Source organism: Calliphora vicina, chromosome 5 (genome assembly GCF_958450345.1).
Source record: "Calliphora vicina chromosome 5, idCalVici1.1, whole genome shotgun sequence".
Classification (NCBI taxonomy): Eukaryota; Metazoa; Arthropoda; class Insecta; order Diptera; family Calliphoridae; genus Calliphora; species Calliphora vicina.
Genome location: NC_088784.1, coordinates 8,929,413 through 8,953,593, shown reverse-complemented (window position 1 = coordinate 8,953,593; position 24,181 = coordinate 8,929,413). Strand labels below are relative to the sequence as shown.

The window sequence follows — 24,181 nt, the reverse complement described above, 5'->3', positions numbered from 1 at the left end:
AAAAAATCTTTTTGTATTTTGTATAATGTACAACACACTGCACATAGGGGCAAAGATATATTAAAAGGGGCGATAAATCAACCACTGGGTTTTGATGTAAGTTATTGGTATTATTGAAAATGTAATTTTCTCTAAATTTCAAATATGGAAAAATATTATAACCCATCGAACAAAATAAAGTGAAAAATACTGAAATAATAAAATAAAACCAATGGATTTTTATACCCTTCACCTTCGTGAGAAGGGTATATATAAGTTTGTCATTCCGTTTGTAATTTCTACATTTTTCATTTCCGACCCTATAAAGTATATATATTCTGGATCCTTATAGATAGCGGAGTCGATTAAGCCATGTCCGTCTGTCTGTCTGTCTGTCTGTCCGTCTGTCTGTCTGTCTGTCTGTCTGTTGAAATCAGTTTTCTGAAGACCCCAGATATCTTCGGGATCCAAATCTTCAATAATTCTGTCAGACATGCTTTCGAGAATTTTGCTATTTAAAATCAGCAAAATCGGTCCACAAATGGCTGAGATATGAGGAAAAAACCAAGACAACCTCGATTTTTGACCTATTTTTTACCTATATCTGGATTACTAAGACATTAATATAGACAATATGGATATCTAATGATAGATATTTCAAAGACATTTGCAACGACGTATATAAGACCATAGTAAGTTGGACCTACAATGGGTCAAAATCGGGAAAAAAATTTTGAACCCGAATTTTTTTTAAAAAAAAAAAAAAATTGAAAAAACAAAAAAAAAATTTTTAAATTTAAAAAAAAAATTTTTAAAATTTAAAAAAAAATTTTTAAAATTTAAAAAAAAAAAATTTTAAAATTTAAAAAAAAAAAAATTTTAAAATTTAAAAAAAAAAAATTAAAATAACAATCGAAAAATTTTTTTTTCCAAAAAATTCAAAAAACAACTGGAAAAAAAATTAAATTTTGTTTACCTAAAAATATTTAAAATTGTGAAGTATAATTTGGTGAAGGGTATATAAGATTCGGCACAGCCGAATATAGCACTCTTACTTGTTTTTTTTAATTTTTCTAATTATTTTATCAGTCATTTAAAATACATTAAATTACATTATATGTAGTGTTTATAAAAAAACGACTTTTTAAAAATCCGGTTTATCGGTTAACCGAAAATTGTCCTTTTTTACAAACCCGGTTTTTCGGTTAACCGACTTCGAAAAAACCATAAAATGTCTAATAAAGTATACACAACTTTACAATATAATTATATGTGATTTTAAGAATAAAAAGTAATATAAAAAATTAAAAATACATACATAAAATACTACAATTAATCTAATATAAAAGCATCATTTTCATCACTATCGTCTATAACGCTCTCATCTGAAACTGATGTATCGCAGGTTGGCACGAAAAATTCCGATGGACATTTTTGCGCATTTATGCTACTTTTTAACTTCCAAAGAACTTTTTCATGTAAAAAAAATTATAATAATAGTTTGTTCGGAATTTACCAAAATTTAAGTACGTGCATTCATAATTTCTTTAAAAAAAAGATCACAAATCAGTTCCCAACTACATATATCAATATTATTAATGCAAAAAAACTATTTTATTCAATATATAAGATAAGATATTTTAATAATGAAATATACACCTTAATATTCCATTTTTAATAGATATTAAATGTAGCATTTTTTATTATGTTTGGCCTGCTGCTACTCTTAAACCAAAGCTTTTTAAAAAAATGTTCTGAACAAACTATATGTAGAAAAGTGTCCTCTATTCAATGACATATCATTTGTTTTGTAAAACGCATTTTTCATTTATCGCCACAAGTCACCATATAGCTGCCCCTATGTGCACTGCTGCAAAAAAAAACACTTTTTATCAGAAAAGCGACCTAATTGGTGAAATGTTTAATAACTTTTACAATTTTCATCCGATTTGAAAAATTAAATCCATGTTTTGTTATAAACTAAATTGTCTTATACATTGGTATACATTTTTATAAGTTTTCATATCAAAATAAGAAATGACAAGCTTCTGAAATCACAAAATGTGATAAATTTTTGATTGTTTTACTTAAAAAAAAGGTTTTATCGTTAAAAACCTTTCAGTACTAAGAGCTTTGTTGCTGAAACAGTTTATTATTAATTTTTTGAGGAACATTTCTCCATAAAGTATATATACATATTATGAATCGTTATAGACAGCGAATTCGATACAATTATGTCCCTCTCTCCGTCTATCCATCTGTCAGTCTGTATATTGAAATCAACTTTCCGTAGCCCCCAAATAACTTACAAACATGATTGATTCATATATATATATGTCGGGAATTCTCCAGGCTCGGTTGCTCACAAATGGCTGAGATTAGAGTGTCCAAAAAACAGGTTTCCGGTTTAACGGAAAAGTGTGTTTTTGAAAAAAACGGTTTTGATTTTTGTGTTTTAAAAAACCGGATAACCGGATTCGGTTTTTGTCTTCAAAAAACCGGTAAATTTTTATTCAATATGAAAAAGTTCTACTTCGATTTATTTTCATTTGTTGCTAAAAACCGGGACAACCTCGATTTTTGGCCTAAGTTGGACCTACAAAAGGTCAAGTTGGACCTACAACAAGTCAAAATCGAGAAAAATATTTTTTACCCAGAATTTTTTTTTTACCCAAAAAAAATGTTTTGTCGTAATTTTTTTTAACTAATAACTTTAAAAAAAATAAAAAAAACAATTTGAAAATTTTTTTTAATAATTTTAAATTTATTTAACAATATTGAAAAAAAGAAATTTAAATCTAAAAATATTTAAAATTTTTATTTTAAAATATAATTTGGTATCTTAATCGCTTATCTGCAGAAATATTTTCAAACATTTGTATATGAAAATTTAAAAGCTTTCAATATAAAATATTTAACATAATTCTCAAAATAGCTCTTATTTATATGTAACCCCTTCAGTATTATCTAATTTGACCATTAATTTACCATCACCTGTTCTCTATTATCTAATAATTCTTATATGACTCTATTTTAAATTCATCACCTTAACAACTCTATATATTATAACAGAACACATGACAAATAATTTGAAAATATACAATCTACCTACTTAATGCTATTTAGTTTTAATACAATTTACCTGAACTGAATTTTAATTAACTAACTACACAGCTTTCCTCACAGTGCACTCAAACAACAAAATAAATCAACAAAATTAATGCTAAATCACCGCAAAGACCATAACAAACTAAATAAACAAATAAAATTAAACAACAACAAAAATCATCTAACAATTAATCAATTTAGAAAACAGAGAATAAATAAAAACAGCGAAATGAAGTCAAAAATTGAATACAAAATAAACTATAATGTTTGTTTTTTTATAAACAAAAAAATTAAAAATTAGACAATTTGTAATGCTAATATAAAAAAAACAAAAACGAAATTAATAATAAATCTTGACAAAAATTTCACACGGGTTATAACAATAAAATAAACACTAAAATAAACAAATAATAAAAAAATATATTAGTAAATATACAAATGTATGTAAATACTTAATTGTGATTTTCTATTTTACAGATATAAGTATGTACATAATTTTAAAGTTTGCCTATTGTTTTTCTTCTAAACAGCATCATAAAATTATTTATTATACATATTCAATTAGACACTGTGTTGAGCTAAAGAGGTCTTTGACTGTTGACTATAAATTACTAAATTGATTTGTTATATAGAAGCTGTACAAGTGGGTCAATACTGTCAACAACAGGGCGCAGACCAATTCTTATGGTTACACATGATCTTGATTTTGTACTTTCTCTAAACGCTTACAATCAGAGACTTAATGATTTATTACTTCGATGTCATTAATTTTATGCCCCTAAAAATACTTAGATATACAGACTATTTTATCATAAGCACTTAGAGAATTCTCTATTACTAAAAACGGAACCACTCCCTTCCAAACGGACCACTCTCTTCCAAATATTGTGCATCATAAGAGCAATGTAAATTACTTTTCCAGAAACCACAATATTGGATCAAAAACATTATCCAAGTTATGTAACTATGAAAAATATTTATCTCAAAACCCAACAAAGTATATAGACCATATCTTGCTGTTAGTGTAAAACACGTTCATGTCCAAAATATACAACCTGAATTAAGAAGATTTACACACAAATTTTTATCATTTTCCTAAGTTGTTCGTTATTGAAAATCAGCAAAAACGGTCCAGTACAATAAGAGTTATGAACCAAAATGTAAGACAACCTTCAAAAATTCATTGATATTTTTATACCCACCATCAAAAAAGATTTTGTCATTTCGTTTATAACATATCGAAATATTGGTCGTAGAACAAAAAACTGTATCTACATATTCGGGTCTAAAGTGATCTAGCTGCGTCCGTTCGTCTGTCTGTCTGTTGAAAACACGATAGGGCCTAAACGAAAGGAGCTGGATGAGAAGGTGACAGACTTACAATTGAAGCTAAAATATGGCTATATACAGACCTACGATTGAAGCTAAAATATGACTATATACAGACCTATTATTGAAGCTAAAATATGACTATATGCAGACTTATTATTGAAGCTAAAATATGACTATATACAGACCTACGATTGAAGCTAAAATATGACTATATACAGACCCACTATTGAAGATAAACTATGACTATATAGACACCTACGATTGATAAATGACTATATACAGACTTACGATTGAAGCTAAAATATGACTATATACAGACCTACGATTCAAGCTAAAATATTACTATATTGAGACCTACGATAGGAGCTAAAATATGACTATATACCGACCTACAATTGAAGCTAAAATATGACTATATACAGACCTACGATTCAAGCTAAAATATTACTATATTGAGACCTACGATTGGAGCTAAAATATGACTATATACCGACCTACGATTGAAGCTAAAATATGGCTATATATAGACCTATGATTGAAGCTAATATATTACTACATAGAGACATACGATTGAAGCTAAAATATGACTATATAGATACTTATGATTGAAGATAAACTTTAACTATATACAGAATTACGATTGAAGCTAAAATATGACTATATACAGACCAACAATTGAAGCTGAAATATGACTATATACAGGGCTGCTATTGAAGCTGAAGTATGACTGTATACAGAAATACGATTGAAGCTAAAATATGACTATATACAGACCTACGATTGAAGCTAAAATATAAGTATATCGATACGATAACCAGAGATTGAGAAAATTGGTTTTGCTTGTTCAAAATGTTTTTGCTATTTTGTTTGGAGCTATACAGTACTTATGTAGTTTAAACTACCTATCTAAAAACACAATTGGTTTATTCAAGTTCATATTTTTGGCGTTGTAAACTAGAAACGAACTAACTAAATATGTTTTACCGATAGTCGGAACAAGTTTACAATTGAGTCCCCCAACTTAATTGGTCCTTAGTGGCCAATTCTGTCCATTATTATAATTTGTCTCTTATTTTCTCTTATAATCTCTGAGATAACACAACAATACAACACTGGCTGTGAACTGCCATAATTCGGGTGAAAGTAATTACCGCTTGGGGTCATGTTTACATTATTTTCTACACAACTTAACATTTATAACAATTCAAATTTGCTTTGTCATACAATTAAATTCGTCATCAGCCAGACTTACAAAAAAATCAATTGTACATAGACAATCCAGATTTTCTTACTACAGATTAATCTAAATTTTAAATGTGCTGTGAAACAGATTTAAGTCAGCAATCTTAATGAACAATGATTCATTATTATTTCAAATAAAATCTTATCAAACTGATTATGTAAATTATATCAATTAATTAAAATTGGTCATTAAATAAAATCTGTTTCTATTTAATAAAGTCAAAGTGTTAAGATTCGCTTAACATTCGCTTAAATTGAACCATAATATTTTGGCTATACAATATAAATATTATATTTAGTTCAAATATGCAGATTAAAAAGGATATTTTCGATATAAGTCGCTGGAAAAGCCTTTGAAATGCATTTCATTTGATGTATTGTATGTTGTATATATATAGAACTTAATATTCGAAATTTACTAAAATATTAATCTTCAAGCCATAAGGTTTTAACCAATACCAAAAACTTATATAAGAAGCTTATATTTACTCTTCAGAAGCTCAACAAACTTTTCCCCCTTTCAAAAATTTTAACTTTTTTTGATCAGAATTGGGTAACGTGATGGGCCCGGATCATACTGACAATGATTTGCCCATTCTTCAGTACGGCTGCACAATAGAAAATTGTACACTAAAAATTTTTTTTTTGGGCTCAAGCATAATTTGAAAGCTTGTAGGGTAAAGTACACAGAAGAAATTATATTTCAATTCAAACATTTATCCCATATTGAACTGGATTCAATTATTTCATAAATAAATCAAGTATTCATTTGCTCAAAAACAAAATTTCTTGATATTTTCTATTGAATTTTGAGTTTTGAATTTGATTATTTTGACAATTGAATATACAGTTTTCGTTATTGGTTGAATTTTAAATACAAAAATGATTGAATAGATAATTTTCGTAATTTGTGTATTTGTATTTGAAATTCAACCAATAACGAAAATTGTATATTCAATTGTCAAAATAATCAAATTCAAAACTCAAAATTCAATAGAAAATATCAAGAAATTTTGTTTTTGAGCAAATGAATACTTGATTTAATTACGAAATAATTGAAACCAGTTCAATATGGGATAAATGTTTGAACTGAAATATAATTTTGTCTGTGTATGTGACAAATATTTGAATTAAAACGGTTTAAGAAATAGTTTTTTCTGTGTATTTTTGAGATTTTTTTAAGATTTTTCGGAAGACGCTCAAGTCATGTTTTTGCCAAAAATCGGGTTTGTCGGCCTTTTTTTGAGTTTTCTTCATAACTTTGTCAAGACCCACGATTTTCATTACTTTAGATGACACAGTTTAAAAGAAAAATGTTCATGCTTTATTTCTCTGTGCAAACATTTTTAGTTTTTGCAATGAATTGGCTTACTAAGGTGCCCTCATTAAAATTTTTCGTAATTTTTCCATAAATTTTGTAAATAACGCTTTATAACTTTTAAAATTTTTATGAAAATGAAAAAAACTAACAATGCAGTTTGAAAGTTAGTTAGCAATTAATAATTTATATAAAAAACTTTTTTAACAAAAAATCTTTGTTTTCGCTTCAAAAAATCCAAAAAAACAAAAATTATTAATGAACAAAGTGAGGAGCCGTAGAACAAAACGTACTTTTTGGAAAATTTTAAAATTGATTTTTGATTGATTTTTTCTAAAAGATTTCAACCCAAATATTATAAAAATACCAAAAAATAAATTTGTCAAAAAATTCGAAAAAGTACCATTTGTTCTGCGGCTCCTAAAGTGATCTTTATGTGCTATTTAGAGTATCTAGACACATTCAGATTGCATTGATATGTTCACAAGAGTTGTTCAGCTTAACCTTAGCTTCAAATTTGCTAAATATTATGAGTGAAAAAAATGGATGTTATTCTAAAAAAAGTGAAAAAAATTGTTCAAATTTTTTTTCAATAAAAGGACATGAAAAAGCAATTTGTTTGCAAAAAATTTAAACAAAATTTGTTTGCTGGACTCTTAGCTATATTATTGCCATATATACCTAGTATGAATTAGCTGTTGGCCAAAAGCTGACGTCACCTTTTTTTGAAGGCCCACTGATTTTCAACGTTTTACTACCCTTTGGGAGCGTGTTTTACCAAAAGTCTTCATTTGATGCACAGTATAATATTACATCAATTTGATTTTAGAGAAAACGAATGAATCATCAGGACCTAAATTCTTATTATTCACTGTTTGGTATACTTTTTCCATCCAAATATATTGTTTTTGAAAATTATCTTATAATATTAAAAAAGACTTTGTTTTTCGTTTCTAAATTTTCTCAAATGATAGTTGAAAAAGAAAAATAGGCCTTGAAAAAACTATAAAAAGGCTTCACCTAAATCTTTAACATCAAATCATAAAATTTTTATAGACAACATAAAAAACATCTGAATTTTAACTCATTCAATATTTTTTTATTTTAGTTAAGTTAATTAATTATGTTTTATTTTTTGCAACAAATTATTATAAATAATTCTACACCTTAAACTTAAGCAGTCAATTGTGCCTTGTAGCTTTCAAAACATTCATAGATTTTGAAACCGGTATCACAACGATCTTCACCCTTGATGTCCTTGCATTTGTGCAAAACTTCCTTTGTCTTCTCTTCACCAATGAGGGCACCCAATTTTTGCAAAACAACTTCTTCTTGCACTTGGCTGTCCTTCAAGGTGCCGACCTTTTCAAAGAAGCAAGTACCGAAACATTTCATGCTGGGAGAGGCGTTAGCGAATTCTCTGTTGCGCAATTTGGTGGCATCTTCTTCGGAAACGTTTTCTTGTTTAACACATTCTTGGAAGTGTACCTTGGCTTTGGCTTTTTGTTCTTCATTCAATTCGAGGGGCTGAAAAGATAAGAATTACAAATAATTTCATAAATTCAAACTTTTGCTAAAATGAAATCTTTACTTTTGTAAGGGTTATTCACAATTACTTACATTGGCCAAAGCACTGGCAATTAAGCAAACAACAGCTAAAGTAAAGAAAGCCTTCATATTGAGTCTTTAGATTTTTGTTTGTCTTGTGAAGTGTTTATTAAAAGACAGTTAAGAAAGTTGTGTTATTCTTTGCTTTTGGTACAGGGGTTTTTATAAGCAGAATATTTTGCTCATAAATATTAGTAATATACCAACATAGACATAAGTGGGTAACAGAAATCCAGTTTATTTTGTTTATGTTTATAACTTTTTTTGTTTACATCTTTGCCAATTTTTTGTTTATACTTCATTTGTTATTATTATGCTTATTTTTTTGATAGGTTAAAGTTTCGTGAAATGATTACCATATCAAATTTTGCTTCTAATAACTATGAATATGTGTTGTTAAATATTGTATAGTGTTGTAGGGTGGTACGGGTATATATAAGTTTGTTACTCCATTTGTAATTTCCATATTTTTCATTTGCTACCCCATAAAGTGTATATGTTCTGGATCGTTATAGATAGCATTGACGATAGAGCCATATTAATCTGTTCATCTGACTGCTGAATAAATTCTGAAGCCCCAAATAACTTACATATGAACATGATTGATACATCAATATATCCGCTATAGTCAAACTTAGATTGCTATATAAAATAGACAAAATCGGCCCATAAATAGCTCAACACTTCGATTTCTTGTTGTTGTTTTGTTTTTCATCAAAATTTAGTTTAACAAAAAAATTTTTATATTTTTTTTAAAAAATTTTGTTTAAAATTTAATATTTAATTTAAAATATACTTGGTGAAGGTTGAATAAGATTCGTCATAGCCGATTATATCACTCTTACTTGTTTTCTTATAAGTACATACACGAGTTTATAATTTGAAATAAAGTTTTTTTTTTGTTTCTTAAATTATTAAAAAGGCTTGGTTTTTTCTAGTCTTCTTTTGCCTTTTTATCTACTTTCTTTAAAAAAATATATATTGAAAATAATTGATTGATCTGTTTATGCTTTTTACAGATTAATTAATTTTTCAATTTTAATAAAAAACTATTTAAAGTTATTGACCTGCATTTGATAGACAAGTAGTTTGCGATGAGATTTATGTGCAATAATATAATCTAAATTGTCAATTACATAAAAGAGGAAATATTTTAATAGGAAAATATATAAAAGTATGACACCAGTAAAATATTAATGTTTTTAATACTAGACGTTTTGTTCTAATTTCGAAAATTTCTATATTTTGCCAACTTAAAGTTAAGTCGGGTATAAATGATTTGGGAAATACTTGATTTTTTTCCTACAAAAAAGGCAAGAAAGCGATTTTTTTAAAAATCCATTTATGGACCAGTGTTGATGATTTTTAATAATCGTTAGCTTAGTGGGCCAAAGCAGCTAAGGTTACTATTCATAAAAAAAATTAAAGTTTAATACAAAATGTTAGAATAAACTTCTGTAGAGGGCTGATAAAAGGCCTACTTAAGACGACAAGTTCGAAGGTCTTCAGCTGAATGCCTGTAATGAGACTTGCCGTAATGCTTCATAGCATATCTACATAGGACCTTCTACTAAATTAATAAAAAAAATAAAAACTAAAGAATGGTTTAAATCGTACCTGCGATTTAAATTTTGAAATTTTCGAGAAAAACCAATTATTTGGCAATTTTTTCTCGAATGAGCTCTATTTCCTTACTCTTATGAATTTTAAGCAAAACTTATTCAGAATATTATAGTCCAGATAATTCTAAATATACTCTGAAACTTTTACTAAAATCGGAAAACGTTAATCCTTAAATCGTGAAGGTCAAAGGTAAAATTTTTCAATATTTTGAATTTCTCTTGGAAATTTTTCGAAATGTTGTATAGTTTTAGGACGATTATGATGAAATTTAACAAAAATATAACACAAAGCCTAGTATTTACAAAAACAGCAGAAAAATTAAAATTAACCCTATAGAGCACTTGGGGTTAAAATTACCCCAAACTTTTAAAACCATAAACAAATTATGATTTTAAAAGTTTGGGGTCATTTTAACCCCAAGTGCCATTAAGCGTTAATTTCCATTCTTGTGCTGTTATTATAAACCCTAGAGTTTATGTTATATTTTTCTTAAGTTTCATCAAAATCGGCCCAAAAGTATATAATATTTCGCTATCTCTCCATGAAAAATTCCAAATATTGAAAATTTGACCTTTGACCTTCACGATTTAAGGATTAACGTTTTCCGATTTTAGTAAAAGTTTCAGAGTATATTTAGAATTATCTGGACTATAATATTCTGAATAAGTTTTGCTTAAAATTCATAAGAGTAAGGAAATACAGCACATTCGCTTAAAAATTGGCAAATAATTGTTTTTTCTCGAAAATTTCAAAATTTAAATCGCAGGTACGGAAAAACTATAAGAGATATTTTCATAATTTTTTCACATTATTATTCCCTATTATATTATTAATAAATCCCAATGAGATGATCAAAAAATTCTGAAATTTTTTTAACAAAATTTTTAAAAATTTGAAAATGGAGTTTTGAAACAGCCGTTAAAAAAATTTTATTTTTTTGTTCATAGCTAAGAATAGGTTAACGGTATCCTATGGAGACAAAAACTCATATACAAGTAAATATGGACATATTTTAAGTAAAAATGAGCTTTTATTTTAATATTTATCAAAATATGTTAATTTTCTTCCTACCTTTCTTGTTCTGGTTGCCTGAGACACGTTAATGGCCTGGCGAATTTTTAATAACTTTCACATTTTTTGTCCAATTTCTGTTTTTTATGTCTCATTAGAACGACAATTGCGTACACATTTCGATTCTTTTAAATTAAATTGCAAAAGTAATTTTTTAATAGCAAAATTTTTACAAAAACTGAAAAAAATTCATATTTTTCCCTTGTAAATGCATTTCAAAACTTCAGAGGGCTTGCGGCACGTCTTAACCCCAACCGGTTTACCTAAAATTTTTTCAGGATGATTTTTTTACTAATATTCACCAAACTGGGGGGATGAGAATGGCCAAAATCCAACTTTCGTTTATTAAGGGCCACCCTATTGAATCATGCATGTAAGTTATTTGGGGCATACGGAATGTTGATTTCAACATACAGATGGTCAGACGAACAGGGCTGTATCGACTCCGCTATCTATAACGATACAATTTTTGACAGTTCATTTGCGAGAGTGTAAAAATTCACAGTTTGCTAGTAATAAAGGTTTTTTAGACCTTATTTTGCAATGAAGCAAAGTCCTTTTGAACATCTTCTGGGAGAAGTCAGATTGGAATAAGTATCACATCTTTTAGAATGTGTAAATATGTATTTTAGAAGACAAACCTGCTAATCTTACAAATATTGGAAAGAAGCTAAATTACTAAACTGAACATTTGAATTTTACTTTAGATAATATATACATTTATCGTGTCTTCCATGTCTATCAAATACAGATCAGTAATTTTACTATATTGTGCATTCAAATTGTTAACTAAAATCTATCAATTATTTTCAATAGATTTTTCTAAAAGATAGTATAAAAGAAAGCCCAAATAAAATCCCCAAAAACCTAGCATTTTTAATAGCTTAAAAAAACAATATTTGTTATCAAAAACTCGTGTAATTACTTAACAAAAAATTAACAATATACAACATTTATCAACACATACTCATTGCTATATAAGCCAAGAGTTTGGTATGGTAATCATTCCATAAAACAGAAACATAATAATAACAAATATTGAAAATAAACAAAAAAAATTGGCAAACGTGTAAACAAAAAAAAAGTACCTAATACTCAAACCTAAACATCTGTACAAATGAAATAAACTGGTTTTCTAGAAACTACTTATGTTTATGTTGGTCTATTTGCAATACCAATGAGCAAAATATTCTGATTATAAAAACCCCTGTATCGCAAGCAAAGAATATCACAACTTTCTTAACTGTCTTTCAGTAAACACTTCCTAAGACAAACAAAAATCTAAAGATACAACATGAAGGCTTTCTTTACTTTAGCTGTTGTTTGCTTAATTGCCAGTGCTTTGGCCAATGTAAGTGATCCTTAAAAATCGCAGGAATTGATAAAATACAAAAACTATGTATATTACTAAATTTTTTTAACAAAAATATTTATAATTATCTCTTTTTCAGCCCCTCGAATTGAACGAAGAACAAAAAGCCAAAGCCAAGGTACACTTCCAGGAGTGTGTTAAACAAGAAAATGTTTCCGAAGAAGATGCCACTAGATTGCGCAACAAGGACTTTGTTAATCCCTCAGCCAACATGAAATGTTTCGGTACTTGCTTCTTCGAAAAGGTCGGTACCTTGAAGGACAGCCAAGTGCAAGAAGATGTTGTCTTGCAAAAATTGGGTGCCATCATTGGTGAGGAGAAGACCAAGGAAGTTTTGCACAAATGCAAAGACATCAAGGGTGAAGATCGTTGTGATACCGGTTTCAAAATCTACGAATGTTTCGAAAGCTACAAGGCTCAATTGACCGCTTAAGTTTTTAAATGATAATTGAAGAAAAAAGTATTTATTAAAAAATTAAAATATTTAATTTGTTGAGAATAAAAGTATATGGATCAAGTTATAATTTATTAGTTTTTATTCTAAGATTGGAGCACAAAAACCTATTGTGTGTCGTCTAATTTTACAATTATTCTGAAATGCTTCCATAAATTACCAACAGCCTGTTTGTGGAACAATAATGAGTAAGCCGAATAAGCGAATTTGATATTAGCATATTGACTAATCATTCATCAAATGTATGTAGATGGCATTATTAGATAAGTTCAGGAAAAAATGGAGATTGAAAATTTTGTTTCTATGCCTCATTTATTTTGTATTTTTTGATGGATTTGTTTCTCATATTTATACCCAACACCGCCAAGCCACGTAAAACACACAATGTAGACATGTTATATATCAATGGATAGAAGATTTTGTCTACTTTCCAATAATGTATATAACTTTTGTCAATGAACAAATTCATGGAATACTTTTTTGAAAAATATGACAAAAAATGCTTTTTAATGAGTTTTGGCATAGATACAAATTTCTAAAATTGAAATAAAATTTTTATTTATGAATATTTTGTAATGAAATTTTACACTTACATATATAGATTTTTTTATTGGAAATAGAAAAATAAAAATAAATTTTGAAATTTGTAATCAGGAATCCCGAAATTCGCAAAAAAGTATTGAAAAATTCCAAAAATGGGATTTTTTGGGCTATAATATCCACACTAGGGGCGGGGTTATCGGAACACTTTACAAGACAATTAAGAACATATTGGGCCATCTAAAGTAAATTATTATAATTTGATATCGACTATGTGATTTGAGAATTTTTGATCTAAATTTGAATTTTACATAAAAAATAGGCATTTTGTTTAATGGATCTGGTCACCTGGTATCAAAAATTATACTCTGTTTTTTCATTTAAAATATTTGATGTAAAGTTAGCTTTTCAAAAAGTACAAATTCATTATACATCCTCTTAGAAATTTTTTAGATAACTTAAAAAGAATAAAAGTACTTTTTTCCCAAAAAATAGCGAAAAATAGGCTTTTTTATTTTTTTAAATTCAAATGCATGTAACTTTGGACTCAGCCGCGATTTTTAACCAATTCTTTCTTTATTTGATACATACGTCTGTTGTTAATCCTATAAAAAAAGTGGAGAAAATCGGGAAATATTTGGAACCGCGGTCATCAAAAAACTGGAGTAAGGTGGGTAAAAATGTTGAAAATTTAATTTTCAAATGCGAATATCTCCTAAGCTATAAAAGATAATTGAGGTTTTATCTAGTGCTCTATGTGAAGATTTTATATATGTAAGTTTTTTGAAATCGGAACACAAACGAAGAAATAGGATCATTTTTAAAATTGAACATACCCGAGGTGTCCTAATTTAGGGATCCCTGGTCCCGCTCGTGGTGTGGTCATGAGGTCCGAATTCAAAATTTAAACTCGACAACACTTACTCTTTGCGCATGTGAAACTTAATTCAAATTGGACTAAGGGTTCAGAAGTTACAGATTTATTTCCATCTTTTTTTTCTCATAACACTGTGCGCCATAGTGGAATGGGTATTACGCTTCAGTTTTTGTAAAAATGTTGCCATTAAATAATTATTTTTGCAATTTAATATAAAAGAATCGAAATGTGTACGTAATTGTCCTTGTAATGAGATCTTAAACACAAAAATTGGCTACAAAATGTTAAAGTTATTAAACATTTCCCAGGCCATTAACGTGTCTCAGCCCACTAGAACAAGAAATGTAGTAACCAAATTAACATATTTTGAAAAATATTAAAATAAAAGATAATTTTTACTTAAAATATATCCATAGTTACTTGTATATGAGTTTTTGTCTTCGTAGGATTCCGTTGACCTATTGGCAGGTATGACCAAAACGGCAATTTCAAAACTCCATTTTAAATTTTTTAAAATTTTGTTTAAACAAATTTTAGAATTCATCATATTGCGATTTATTGAGAATATAATAGGGAACAAAAATATGAAAAAACAAGTGAGAAAGTATAATAATACCCTACACTAAGTAAAAGAGCAAAAACATTTTTCTTTTAAAATTTCAATAATTTATATTTTTGAGTGATTTTCCGAAGTGGGCCTTATATGGGGGCTATGACCAATTATGGACCAATCGCCATGAAATTAGATCGTGTGATTTCTGTCTATATGAAAGTTTACTATGTTGAATTTTGTGAGTATTCCAAAATTTTTAAGCGATTTATGCACGTTAAAGTGATTTTCGGAAGCGGGTCTATATGGGAGCTATGACTAATTACACTATGCAACAAATGAAGACTTTTGGAAAAACACAAGATCATGACAGTATAGGTTCGACTCTACTACCAAAGGGTAGTAAAACCCTATACTCAGTTTGTCCATTTTGGTGACCGATTTTTTTTTATGGGCCCACAAAGTTTCTAAAAATCAGTGGGGCCTCTAAAAAAGGTGTCATCAGTTTTTGGTTAACAGCTAATTCAGACTTTGTGATACGGCTTAACTTTATATGGCAATAATATAGCTAAGAGTCCGCCAAATAAATTTTTTTTAAATTTTTTACCATAAAATAGCTTTTTCGTGCACTTTTGTTGAAAAAATATAAGAAGAACATTTTTGTTTTTACTTTTTTTAGAATAACTTCCTGGGACTAATAATTTTTCATTAACAATATTTAGCAAAGTTGTAGCTACGGTAAAGCTGAACAACTCTTGTGAACATATCAATGCAATCCGAACATATCTAGGCATTCTAAATAGCTGTCAAAAATTACTTTGTAGCATACAAATTTTATTTTTTTACTATTTTTTGACTCTAAAACAAAAATTTTTTGTTAAAAATTTATGTTCGAGTGTATACTTCTCTATTGTGCTGGAATAACGAAGAATGGGCAAATCATTATCGGTATGATCCGGGCGCATCACTTTATCCAATCTTGATCACGCAAGACCGGCTTGATGCAAGATATGAAAAAACATTAAAATTTTTGAAAGTGGGCATGGTATGTGAAGCTTCTGAAGTGTAAATATAAGCTTTTTATATAAGTTTTTGATATCGGTGGAAACCTTATGACTTGTAGATTGACATTTTAGTGAAATGAATTAATTTTGTGTTTTTTCAGACATATTTTACCCTAAAAACTAACAATATTATAAAATGGTGATTTTCCATCAAGAAAAATAAAAACTTTGAATTAATGTAAAATTTGAACAGTTACAGACATCACAATAAAATTTGGAAGTAATATAGATCTAAATGTTCTTAAGTCAATGGCATCACTAATGTTGCCATTCTTTGTTCTCAAACATCGAAATTCCTAAAACGGGGAAAATGTGTTCCAAAAACTGAGTTTTTTTTAGAAAATAGCCCACTTTGATGTTATTTACAGTATGATAGTAAAAACGTTTTGTATGTGTATAAACAATATATAGGGCTATACAAATATGATGAGCTTTCGAGGATCGGTACTTTGCGTTTTTAGAATTTTTTACTCAAACCTAAAATTTTGTTTCAAAATTGGCCAAGTTTGGATAGGGCTGGGGGCTACAATGTCTGCTTAAGTTAGTCAAATTTTACTTTATACGTTTTTGCATTAAGTTATCTTTCCAGATCATAGAAAAGTGTATATAGCCACGAAGAAAATTAGTTTTTTATAAAAGAAAAAATATGGGGACTTTTTTGGGAAAAAACTTAAAAAACACACGCATACAAATTCGAAATATATAAAAAGATGCTTTAACTTTGGATGCGTGTAACTTTTTATAGGGACGAAATAATTTTTATCAGGTTTGTTTTATTTTCTTTAGAATTATATCGCAAATATACGTCATATATTAAAAACAAATTTCGACCTTTCGTAGGACCATCATATATAAAATACAAAAAAAAGATCGAGCACAATTTAAAAAAAAAATTAAACCTAAATATCTCTTGAACTAAAAGAGATAACCTACAGATAAAAGCTTATTTTGTTGATCTTCTCAAGGACTATCTACATTTTTAATTTCAGCTCATTCGGATCACAAATGGCTTTTTGGCAATTTTTTTTTAAATGTGTGACATTGAGGGTCCGCTCACTGATCCCCATTCCGAACACCTCAGCCGAGTAAATAATACACCATAACATAGAAGTGTGGACTTGATCATACTATTTTAACAAAAAAATCTTTGTTTTAGAGTCAAAAAATAGTAAAAACGAAAATTGTTAAGGTACAAAGTGATCTTTATGTGCTATTTAGAGTGACTAGACACGTTCAGAATGCATTGATATGTTCTCAAGAGTTGTTCAAGTTTACCGTAGCTACAACTTTTCTAAATATTGTTAGTGAAAAATTAGGAGACCCTTGAAGTTATTCTAAAAAAAGTAAAAAAAAAAATTTTTCTTCCTATATTTTTTCAACATAAGTGCACGAAAAAGCAATTTTTTGGAAAAAAAATGTAACAAAATTTATTTGGCGGACTTTTAGCTATATTATTGCCATATAAAGTTAAGCCGTATCACAAAGTCTGAATTAGCTGTTAACCGAAAATTGATGACACCTTTTTTAGAGGCCCCACTGATTTTCAGAAACTTTGGGTACCCATAAAAAAAAATTGGTCACCAAAATGGACAAACTGAGTATAGGGTTTTACTACACTTTGGTAGTAGAGTCGAACCTATATAGTCATGATCTTGTGTTTTTTTCACTGTTGCACTGTGTTATGGACCGCTCGTAACAAAATTTGGTGACATGAATTTTGTATATATAAAACTTATTTGAAGTGCAATTTGTGGAGATATATTTATAAATTAAACATTTATGACCGATAAAGTCCAATTTCGGAAGGACATTTGTATGGGGGCTAGGTGAAATAATGGACCGATTTCAGCCATTTTCAATGGGCTTGGTCTTTGGGACGAAGAAATAATATGTACCAAATTTGATCGAAATATATTCAAAATTACGACCTGTACTCTGCGCACAAGGTTTACAAGGACAGCCAGCCAACCAGACGGACGGACATCGTTTAATCGACTCAAAAAGTTCTTCTAAGTCGATCGGTATACTTTAAGGTGGGTGCTAGACTAATATTTTTGGGCGTTGCAAACATCTGCACAAACGCATTATACCGTCCCCACTATGGTGGTGTATGGTATAAATATGTCAATACCTCCTATAGTTTTTCCGTACCGGTGATTTAAATTTTGCGATTTTCGGGAAAAATAATTTGTTGGCCATATTTTGGCGAATGATACCGATTTCCTTACTGTTGTGAATTTTGAAATTTAATTCTAAATATACTCTGAAAGTTTTACTAAAAGTGGACAGCTTTATCCCCTAAATCGTTAAGGTTAAAAGTAAAATTTTGCAATATTTGGAATTTCTAAATGAATGATAGCTAAATATTATATCCTTATTGGGTTTTATTTTCTTCACTAAGGTTACGATAAATCCTCATAAATCCTTAATTAAGTGTATTTTAAAACTCTACTTAAACCTAAAAGAGTTCAATCATTCTCAGCTATTTTTTAAACAAATGGTTAGGTTTTGATAAACATGTATTTTACTGTGTGCAACAGGAATCGATATTTCAACTATTGAATTTCGATGATAACAAATTTTTGTTTAAAATCAAATCGAAATTGTAGTCGTACATTGTATAGATTTAAAGTTATGAGCAATTATATATGTTCTCTTTTACAAAGTTTTGTAGTTTTTTTTAATATTCAAAATTGCATATTTCTGGTACACAAAGTGTTTCCACTCAATATATTTATTAACTTTTATGGACTTTTGACAAAACAACTTAAGTGGAATTTTAAATTTTTTTCAAATTATTTATCCTTAAAACATGTAGAATGCTCTCAAAGAATTACACAAAGCTTTCAAAATTCTTTAAATAAAAAATCATTAAATAATTATGGATAATTTCAAAAGTCTTACACCCAGCGAAAAAATGAACACATCCGTGTACAATTTGACAACATTCGGTGTCAATAGTGTATCAACCCCGTATGTTTACAAATTGTACATGAACGGTGTCAATTTGACAACGAAAAAATTACCATTCCGTTGCCGAATTGACACAATCCGTTGTCGATTTGACAACGTTCGTGTACGATTTGACACCAGACCGTTGTCATTTTGACACCATAAGTTTTCGACTTGATACCGTTCGTGTATGATTTGACACCTGACAATTTTTCTTTTCTATTTTTTTGGTAATTAATATAAATAACAATTTCTTTATTTTTTACATTATTTTAATGCAACCGTTGTCGATTTTGCAACGTCGTTTTTCCCTCAGTGTACGCTCTCCTGAAAATTTTGAAAATTCTATTTAAGTTCTTTTGTCAAAAGACAACAGATATAGTAACTGTGGTAAATTCTATTGGAATCGGAGACGATTTCAGGTAAGAATTCTCCCAATATTAAAAAGTGATAATAAAAGTAATAACAATAATAAATAATTTTTTTTTCATCCTCAAAAATTTCCCAATCTCCGAAAATTTTGTATACATATAAAACAAAAAATTAAGGCTTCATTTCAGTTTGTTTTTAAATACTATTAAACTTTATTTTAAATAAGTTAAATTATGTGGTTTTTCTTTCAAATAATACTTTTTTCACTTAATACTTAAGCGGTCAATTGAGCTTTATAGCTTTCGAAACATTCATAGATTTTGAAACCGGTATCACAACGATCTTCACCCTTGATGTCCTTGCATTTGTGCAAAACTTCCTTGGTCTTCTCTTCACCGATAAGGGCACCCAATTTTTGCAAAACAACTTCTTCTTGCACTTGGCTGTCCTTCAAGGTACCGACCTTTTCGAAGAAGCAAGTTCCGAAACATTTCATGCTGGGTGAGGCGTTAGCGAATTCTCTGTTGCGCAATTTGGTGGCATCTTCTTCGGAAACGTTTTCTTGTTTAACACACTCCTGGAAGTGAACCTTGGCTTTGGCTTTTTGTTCTTCGTTCAATTCGAGGGGCTGAAATAAGAGAGAATTATTAATATTTTGTTTTGATCTGATTCCAATGATCATAAATGATTACTTACATTGGCCAAAGCACTGGCAATTAAGCAAACAACAGCTAAAGTAAAGAAAGCCTTCATATTGAGTTTTTAGTTTTTTGTTTGTTTTGGGAAGTGTTTACTGAAAGACAGTTAAGAAAGTTGTGTTGTACTTTGCTTCAAACCCAGGGGTTTTTATAATCAGAATCTTTGGCTCATAATTATGGCAAACAGTGATAGATACTCAAAATCCGGTTTTTTTTTGTATTTGTTTACAATTTTTGCAATTTTTTGTTTGTTTTGAATTTTTATACCCTACACCACCATAGTGGGGAGGGTATTATGCGTTTGTGCAGATGTTTGTAACGCCCAAAAATATTAGTCTAACACCCACCTTAAAGTATACCGATCGACTTAGAATCACTTTCTGAGTCGATTAAACGATGTCCGTCCGTCCGTCTGGTTGGCTGGCTGGCTGGCTGGCTGGCTGGCTGTCCATGTAAACCTTGTGCGCGGAGTACAGGTCGCAATTTTGAAGATATTTCGATCAAATTTGGTACATATTACTTTTTCGGCCCAAGGACCAAGCCTATTGAAACTGGCTGAAATCGGTCCATTATTTCACCTAGCCCCCATACAAATGTCCCCTCGAAATTGGACTTTATCGGTCATAAATGTTTAATTTATCTATGTATCTACACAAATTTCGCTCCAAATAAGTTTTATATACACAAAATTCATGTCACCAAATTCTGTTACGATCGGTCCATAATTAGTCATAGCTCCCATATAGACCCGCTTCCGAAAATCACTTTAACGTGCATAAATCGCTTAAAAATTTTGGTATACACACAAAATTCAACATAGTTAACTTCAATATAGACATAAATCACACGACCTAAATTCAAGATGATCGGTCCATAATTGGTCATAGCTCCCATATAAGGCCCACTTCCGAAAATCACTCAAAAATATAAATTATTGATATTTTAAAAGAAAAATATTTTTACTCATTTACTTGGTGTAGGGTATTATATGGTCGGGCTTGACCGACCATACTTTCTTACTTGTTTATTATTATTTTGGTTTTCTTTCATTGGTCATAGATTCGTAAAGTGCTTGACATACACACATATTGAGTGATTGCTCTTAATATTTATAAATGACTTGGTTAAAATTATGTTGTGGTTTAGTTGTTTTCTTTACTAGAGTTTAATTACAAATCATGTTTTCAATCAAATTTTAAAAAGGCTAGATTTTATTGTGTATTTTATTTGTATTTTTAACAATAACTTTCTTTAAAAATGTATAAACTTATAAAAAAAAATAAGTTATTGATTGTAATAGGTGACAGAAAACTGCTATTTTTGTCCTCTTGAATTTTAATGAAATTTACCACACATAATACGGTTCCAAAGGGTTTCTCAAATCAATGACTTTTTCATGAATATTAGGCCGCCTATCTTCGGGAAAATACTGAGAAAATTCAAGACGTCAAACTTTTGATTATTTTTTAAGAATGAAAATACTAAAAATAACTTTAAAATTGGAACCTTTTGTCACGTTAACATGAACATTGTCAGCCTACAATTTTAGTTGGTTTATCAGCATACCCCAGTGACCTCATGTGATCCCACTCGAAATCAAGTTATCGCCAAATTTTGATTTCAATAAAAGGATAGTTGCGGTCGCCAATGGCACGTAACGCCATCCTGTTGAAACCACATCTCGCCTCAATGGCATCCATATTTTCATATAAGCGTGGTCCATGTTCGATGAAATCACCAAACGGTTAAATTTTCTGGATGTTATTGATTCTGTAGGGTATTGGTCTTACTCCAATTTTGTTTATTAACAAACACATTTATCCAAAAATAAGCATCATTGCTGAACAAAATTTTACGATAAAATAGTTGTCTATAAGTTGCGCAATTCCATGACTGATTTTCAAATTTGTATAATTTGGTAACGTTGTTCAAGAGTCAGTATGAATATACTGAGTATACTGATCATAAATATCAAAAATTGGACATAGTAAGGCAGTTCGTTTGACAGTTAACCCTTTCGTAAGTTTTTAGGGCTTAAAAAAACCATTTACTAAAGTTAATTTTTTCAAAATTATTTTCCTTAATTTCATTTTAGAACACACATAATTCAAGGCTTGGGGAAACAACACCAAAAATTTAATTTGATTCATTTCAAATCCTTACATTTGTACCTTTCTTGGACTCTCACCTTAACTTTTACTAAGCGCTAGCTAAACATCTTAAATGCAGCTTAGTCTTTATTACAGATTAATCTAATTTTATTTTGTCTCGCAGACTGTCTAACATATTAAGGCCAAAATAAATGAATAATTAATGAGACATGTAGACTTAAATCACAACTTGATGATGTAGATGCTGATAAATTATACAAATTATTTTTTTGCTTATTTTAAAGCAAGCCAGACAGTTTTAACGTCACTATAAAAAATATATTGTTTTCGGCTATAAACAAATAATAATAAAAAAAACTTCGACCAACACTTACGCATTTTATAGCAGCTGTTTTTAGCTTTCTTTGCTAATCTTTCCACGAAACTATTACCAAAAAAATAAACAAAAAATTGCAAACATATGGGTAAACAAATTAAACTGTATTCCGTGTATCGACTGTAAAATATTCTGATTATAAAAACCCCAGAGTCTAAACCATAGAACAACACAAGTCTTTTAACTGTCTTTTAATAAACACTTCTTAAGACAAGCAAAAATCTAAAGTTTCAATATGAAGGCTTTCTTTACTTTAGCTGTTGTTTGCCTAATTGCCAGTGCTTTGGCTAATGTAAGTGTTTCAGTAAGGAATATAGCCTAAAAATTCTTTAAAAACTTTATTTTAATAAAATTTAATAATTCCTATCTTTCCAGCCCCTTGAATTGAATGAAGAACAAAAGGCCAAAGCCAAGGTTCACTTCCAAGAATGTGTTAAACAGGAAAACGTTTCCGAAGAAGATGCCACCAGATTGCGCAACAAGGACTTTGTTAATCCCTCTGCTAACATGAAATGTTTCGGTACTTGTTTCTTTGAAAAGGTCGGTACCTTGAAGGACAACCAAGTGCAAGAAGATGTTGTTTTGCAAAAATTGGGTTCCATCATCGGTGAAGAGAAGACCAAGGAAGTTTTGCACAAATGCAAGGACATCAAGGGTGAAGATCGTTGTGATACCGGTTTCAAAATCTACGAATGTTTCGAAAGCTACAAGGCTCAATTGGCCGCTAAAGCTTAAAGTTAAGATGAAAAAGTATTATTTGTGAAGAAAAAAAACTATATCCTGGAAATAAAATTTTAACAAAATTAAGTAAATATTTTGATTTTTTTATTGTATGAAATTACAAGGTTAAAAGATATGATTTAAATTGAAATGAGTCTTAAAAATTACTACTTAGGAATTACAGATAGTGATATATAAATTAAGTAATGATTTTCCTCCTTATGTTCTTAATAAGGTGCTAAACGTCACCGTAAATCATGTGATTTCTACTACAAAATCAGCCAAATAAGCATCCAAAAAATTTAAAGTCAAGTATGGGAAATCTTATAGAAATTCATGCCCATGTTCGAGTATTTTTCATGTTATAGAAGTCAAGTAATTTTCTGAGAGGGACTAGAGACATTTGTTTCAGCCATATCTTTCAGTATAAAGTCAGAGTACAGATTGCTGCCTAATCAACATAATTATGACTGCTCAAACAGTATTACGGAGGGACATTTGTATGGGAACTAGTTGATCGTCTTCGAATCGTATGGGGACCCAGAATAAAATATGTAATATTCTGATTCCAGCCTTGTATTCAACTGTATTAATACTGTAATATTTGATTTGAATTCAAGTTTTCTTTTCACTGGACATTGCTATTGAAATAAAGTGTAATACAAGTTCATTTCAACCATGAACATTTTATTGTATAACTGAAATTCAATTTGTTTTACAGTTTTTATTGATAAGTACATCAAAAATACAATAAACAGCAAATTTACCGAAAATTTAATAGAAATAGCTAATTGCTGAAAAATTCAAATTGATG

The 24,181-nt window shown here is 29.1% G+C and overlaps 4 protein-coding genes across 4 annotated transcripts; 2 read left to right on the top strand and 2 right to left on the bottom strand.

Annotated features, from left to right (window-relative positions):
* Positions 1-8,118: 8,118 nt before the first annotated feature.
* On the bottom strand, positions 8,119-8,728 carry LOC135961615 (general odorant-binding protein 56a-like). The gene is made up of 2 exons (XM_065513143.1): positions 8,600-8,728; positions 8,119-8,506 (listed from the first exon to the last, which is right to left on the bottom strand). Exons 1-2 carry the CDS (start codon positions 8,654-8,656, stop codon positions 8,153-8,155), a joined length of 411 nt encoding a protein of 136 aa, XP_065369215.1. The 5' UTR covers positions 8,657-8,728; the 3' UTR covers positions 8,119-8,152.
* A 3,760-nt stretch (positions 8,729-12,488) lies between these two features.
* LOC135961030 (general odorant-binding protein 56a-like) lies at positions 12,489-13,095 on the top strand. Its single transcript, XM_065512492.1, has 2 exons — positions 12,489-12,632; positions 12,733-13,095. Exons 1-2 carry the CDS (start codon positions 12,576-12,578, stop codon positions 13,084-13,086), a joined length of 411 nt encoding a protein of 136 aa, XP_065368564.1. The 5' UTR covers positions 12,489-12,575; the 3' UTR covers positions 13,087-13,095.
* Positions 13,096-19,640: 6,545 nt separating this feature from the next.
* On the bottom strand, positions 19,641-20,275 carry LOC135960741 (general odorant-binding protein 56a-like). The gene is made up of 2 exons (XM_065512109.1): positions 20,159-20,275; positions 19,641-20,090 (listed from the first exon to the last, which is right to left on the bottom strand). The coding sequence occupies exons 1-2, from the start codon at positions 20,213-20,215 to the stop codon at positions 19,737-19,739; spliced, it is 411 nt and encodes a 136-aa protein (XP_065368181.1). The 5' UTR covers positions 20,216-20,275; the 3' UTR covers positions 19,641-19,736.
* A 2,607-nt stretch (positions 20,276-22,882) lies between these two features.
* On the top strand, positions 22,883-23,459 carry LOC135959893 (general odorant-binding protein 56a-like). The gene is made up of 2 exons (XM_065511024.1): positions 22,883-22,939; positions 23,014-23,459. Exons 1-2 carry the CDS (start codon positions 22,883-22,885, stop codon positions 23,380-23,382), a joined length of 426 nt encoding a protein of 141 aa, XP_065367096.1. The 3' UTR covers positions 23,383-23,459.
* The last annotated feature ends 722 nt before the right edge of the window (positions 23,460-24,181 follow it).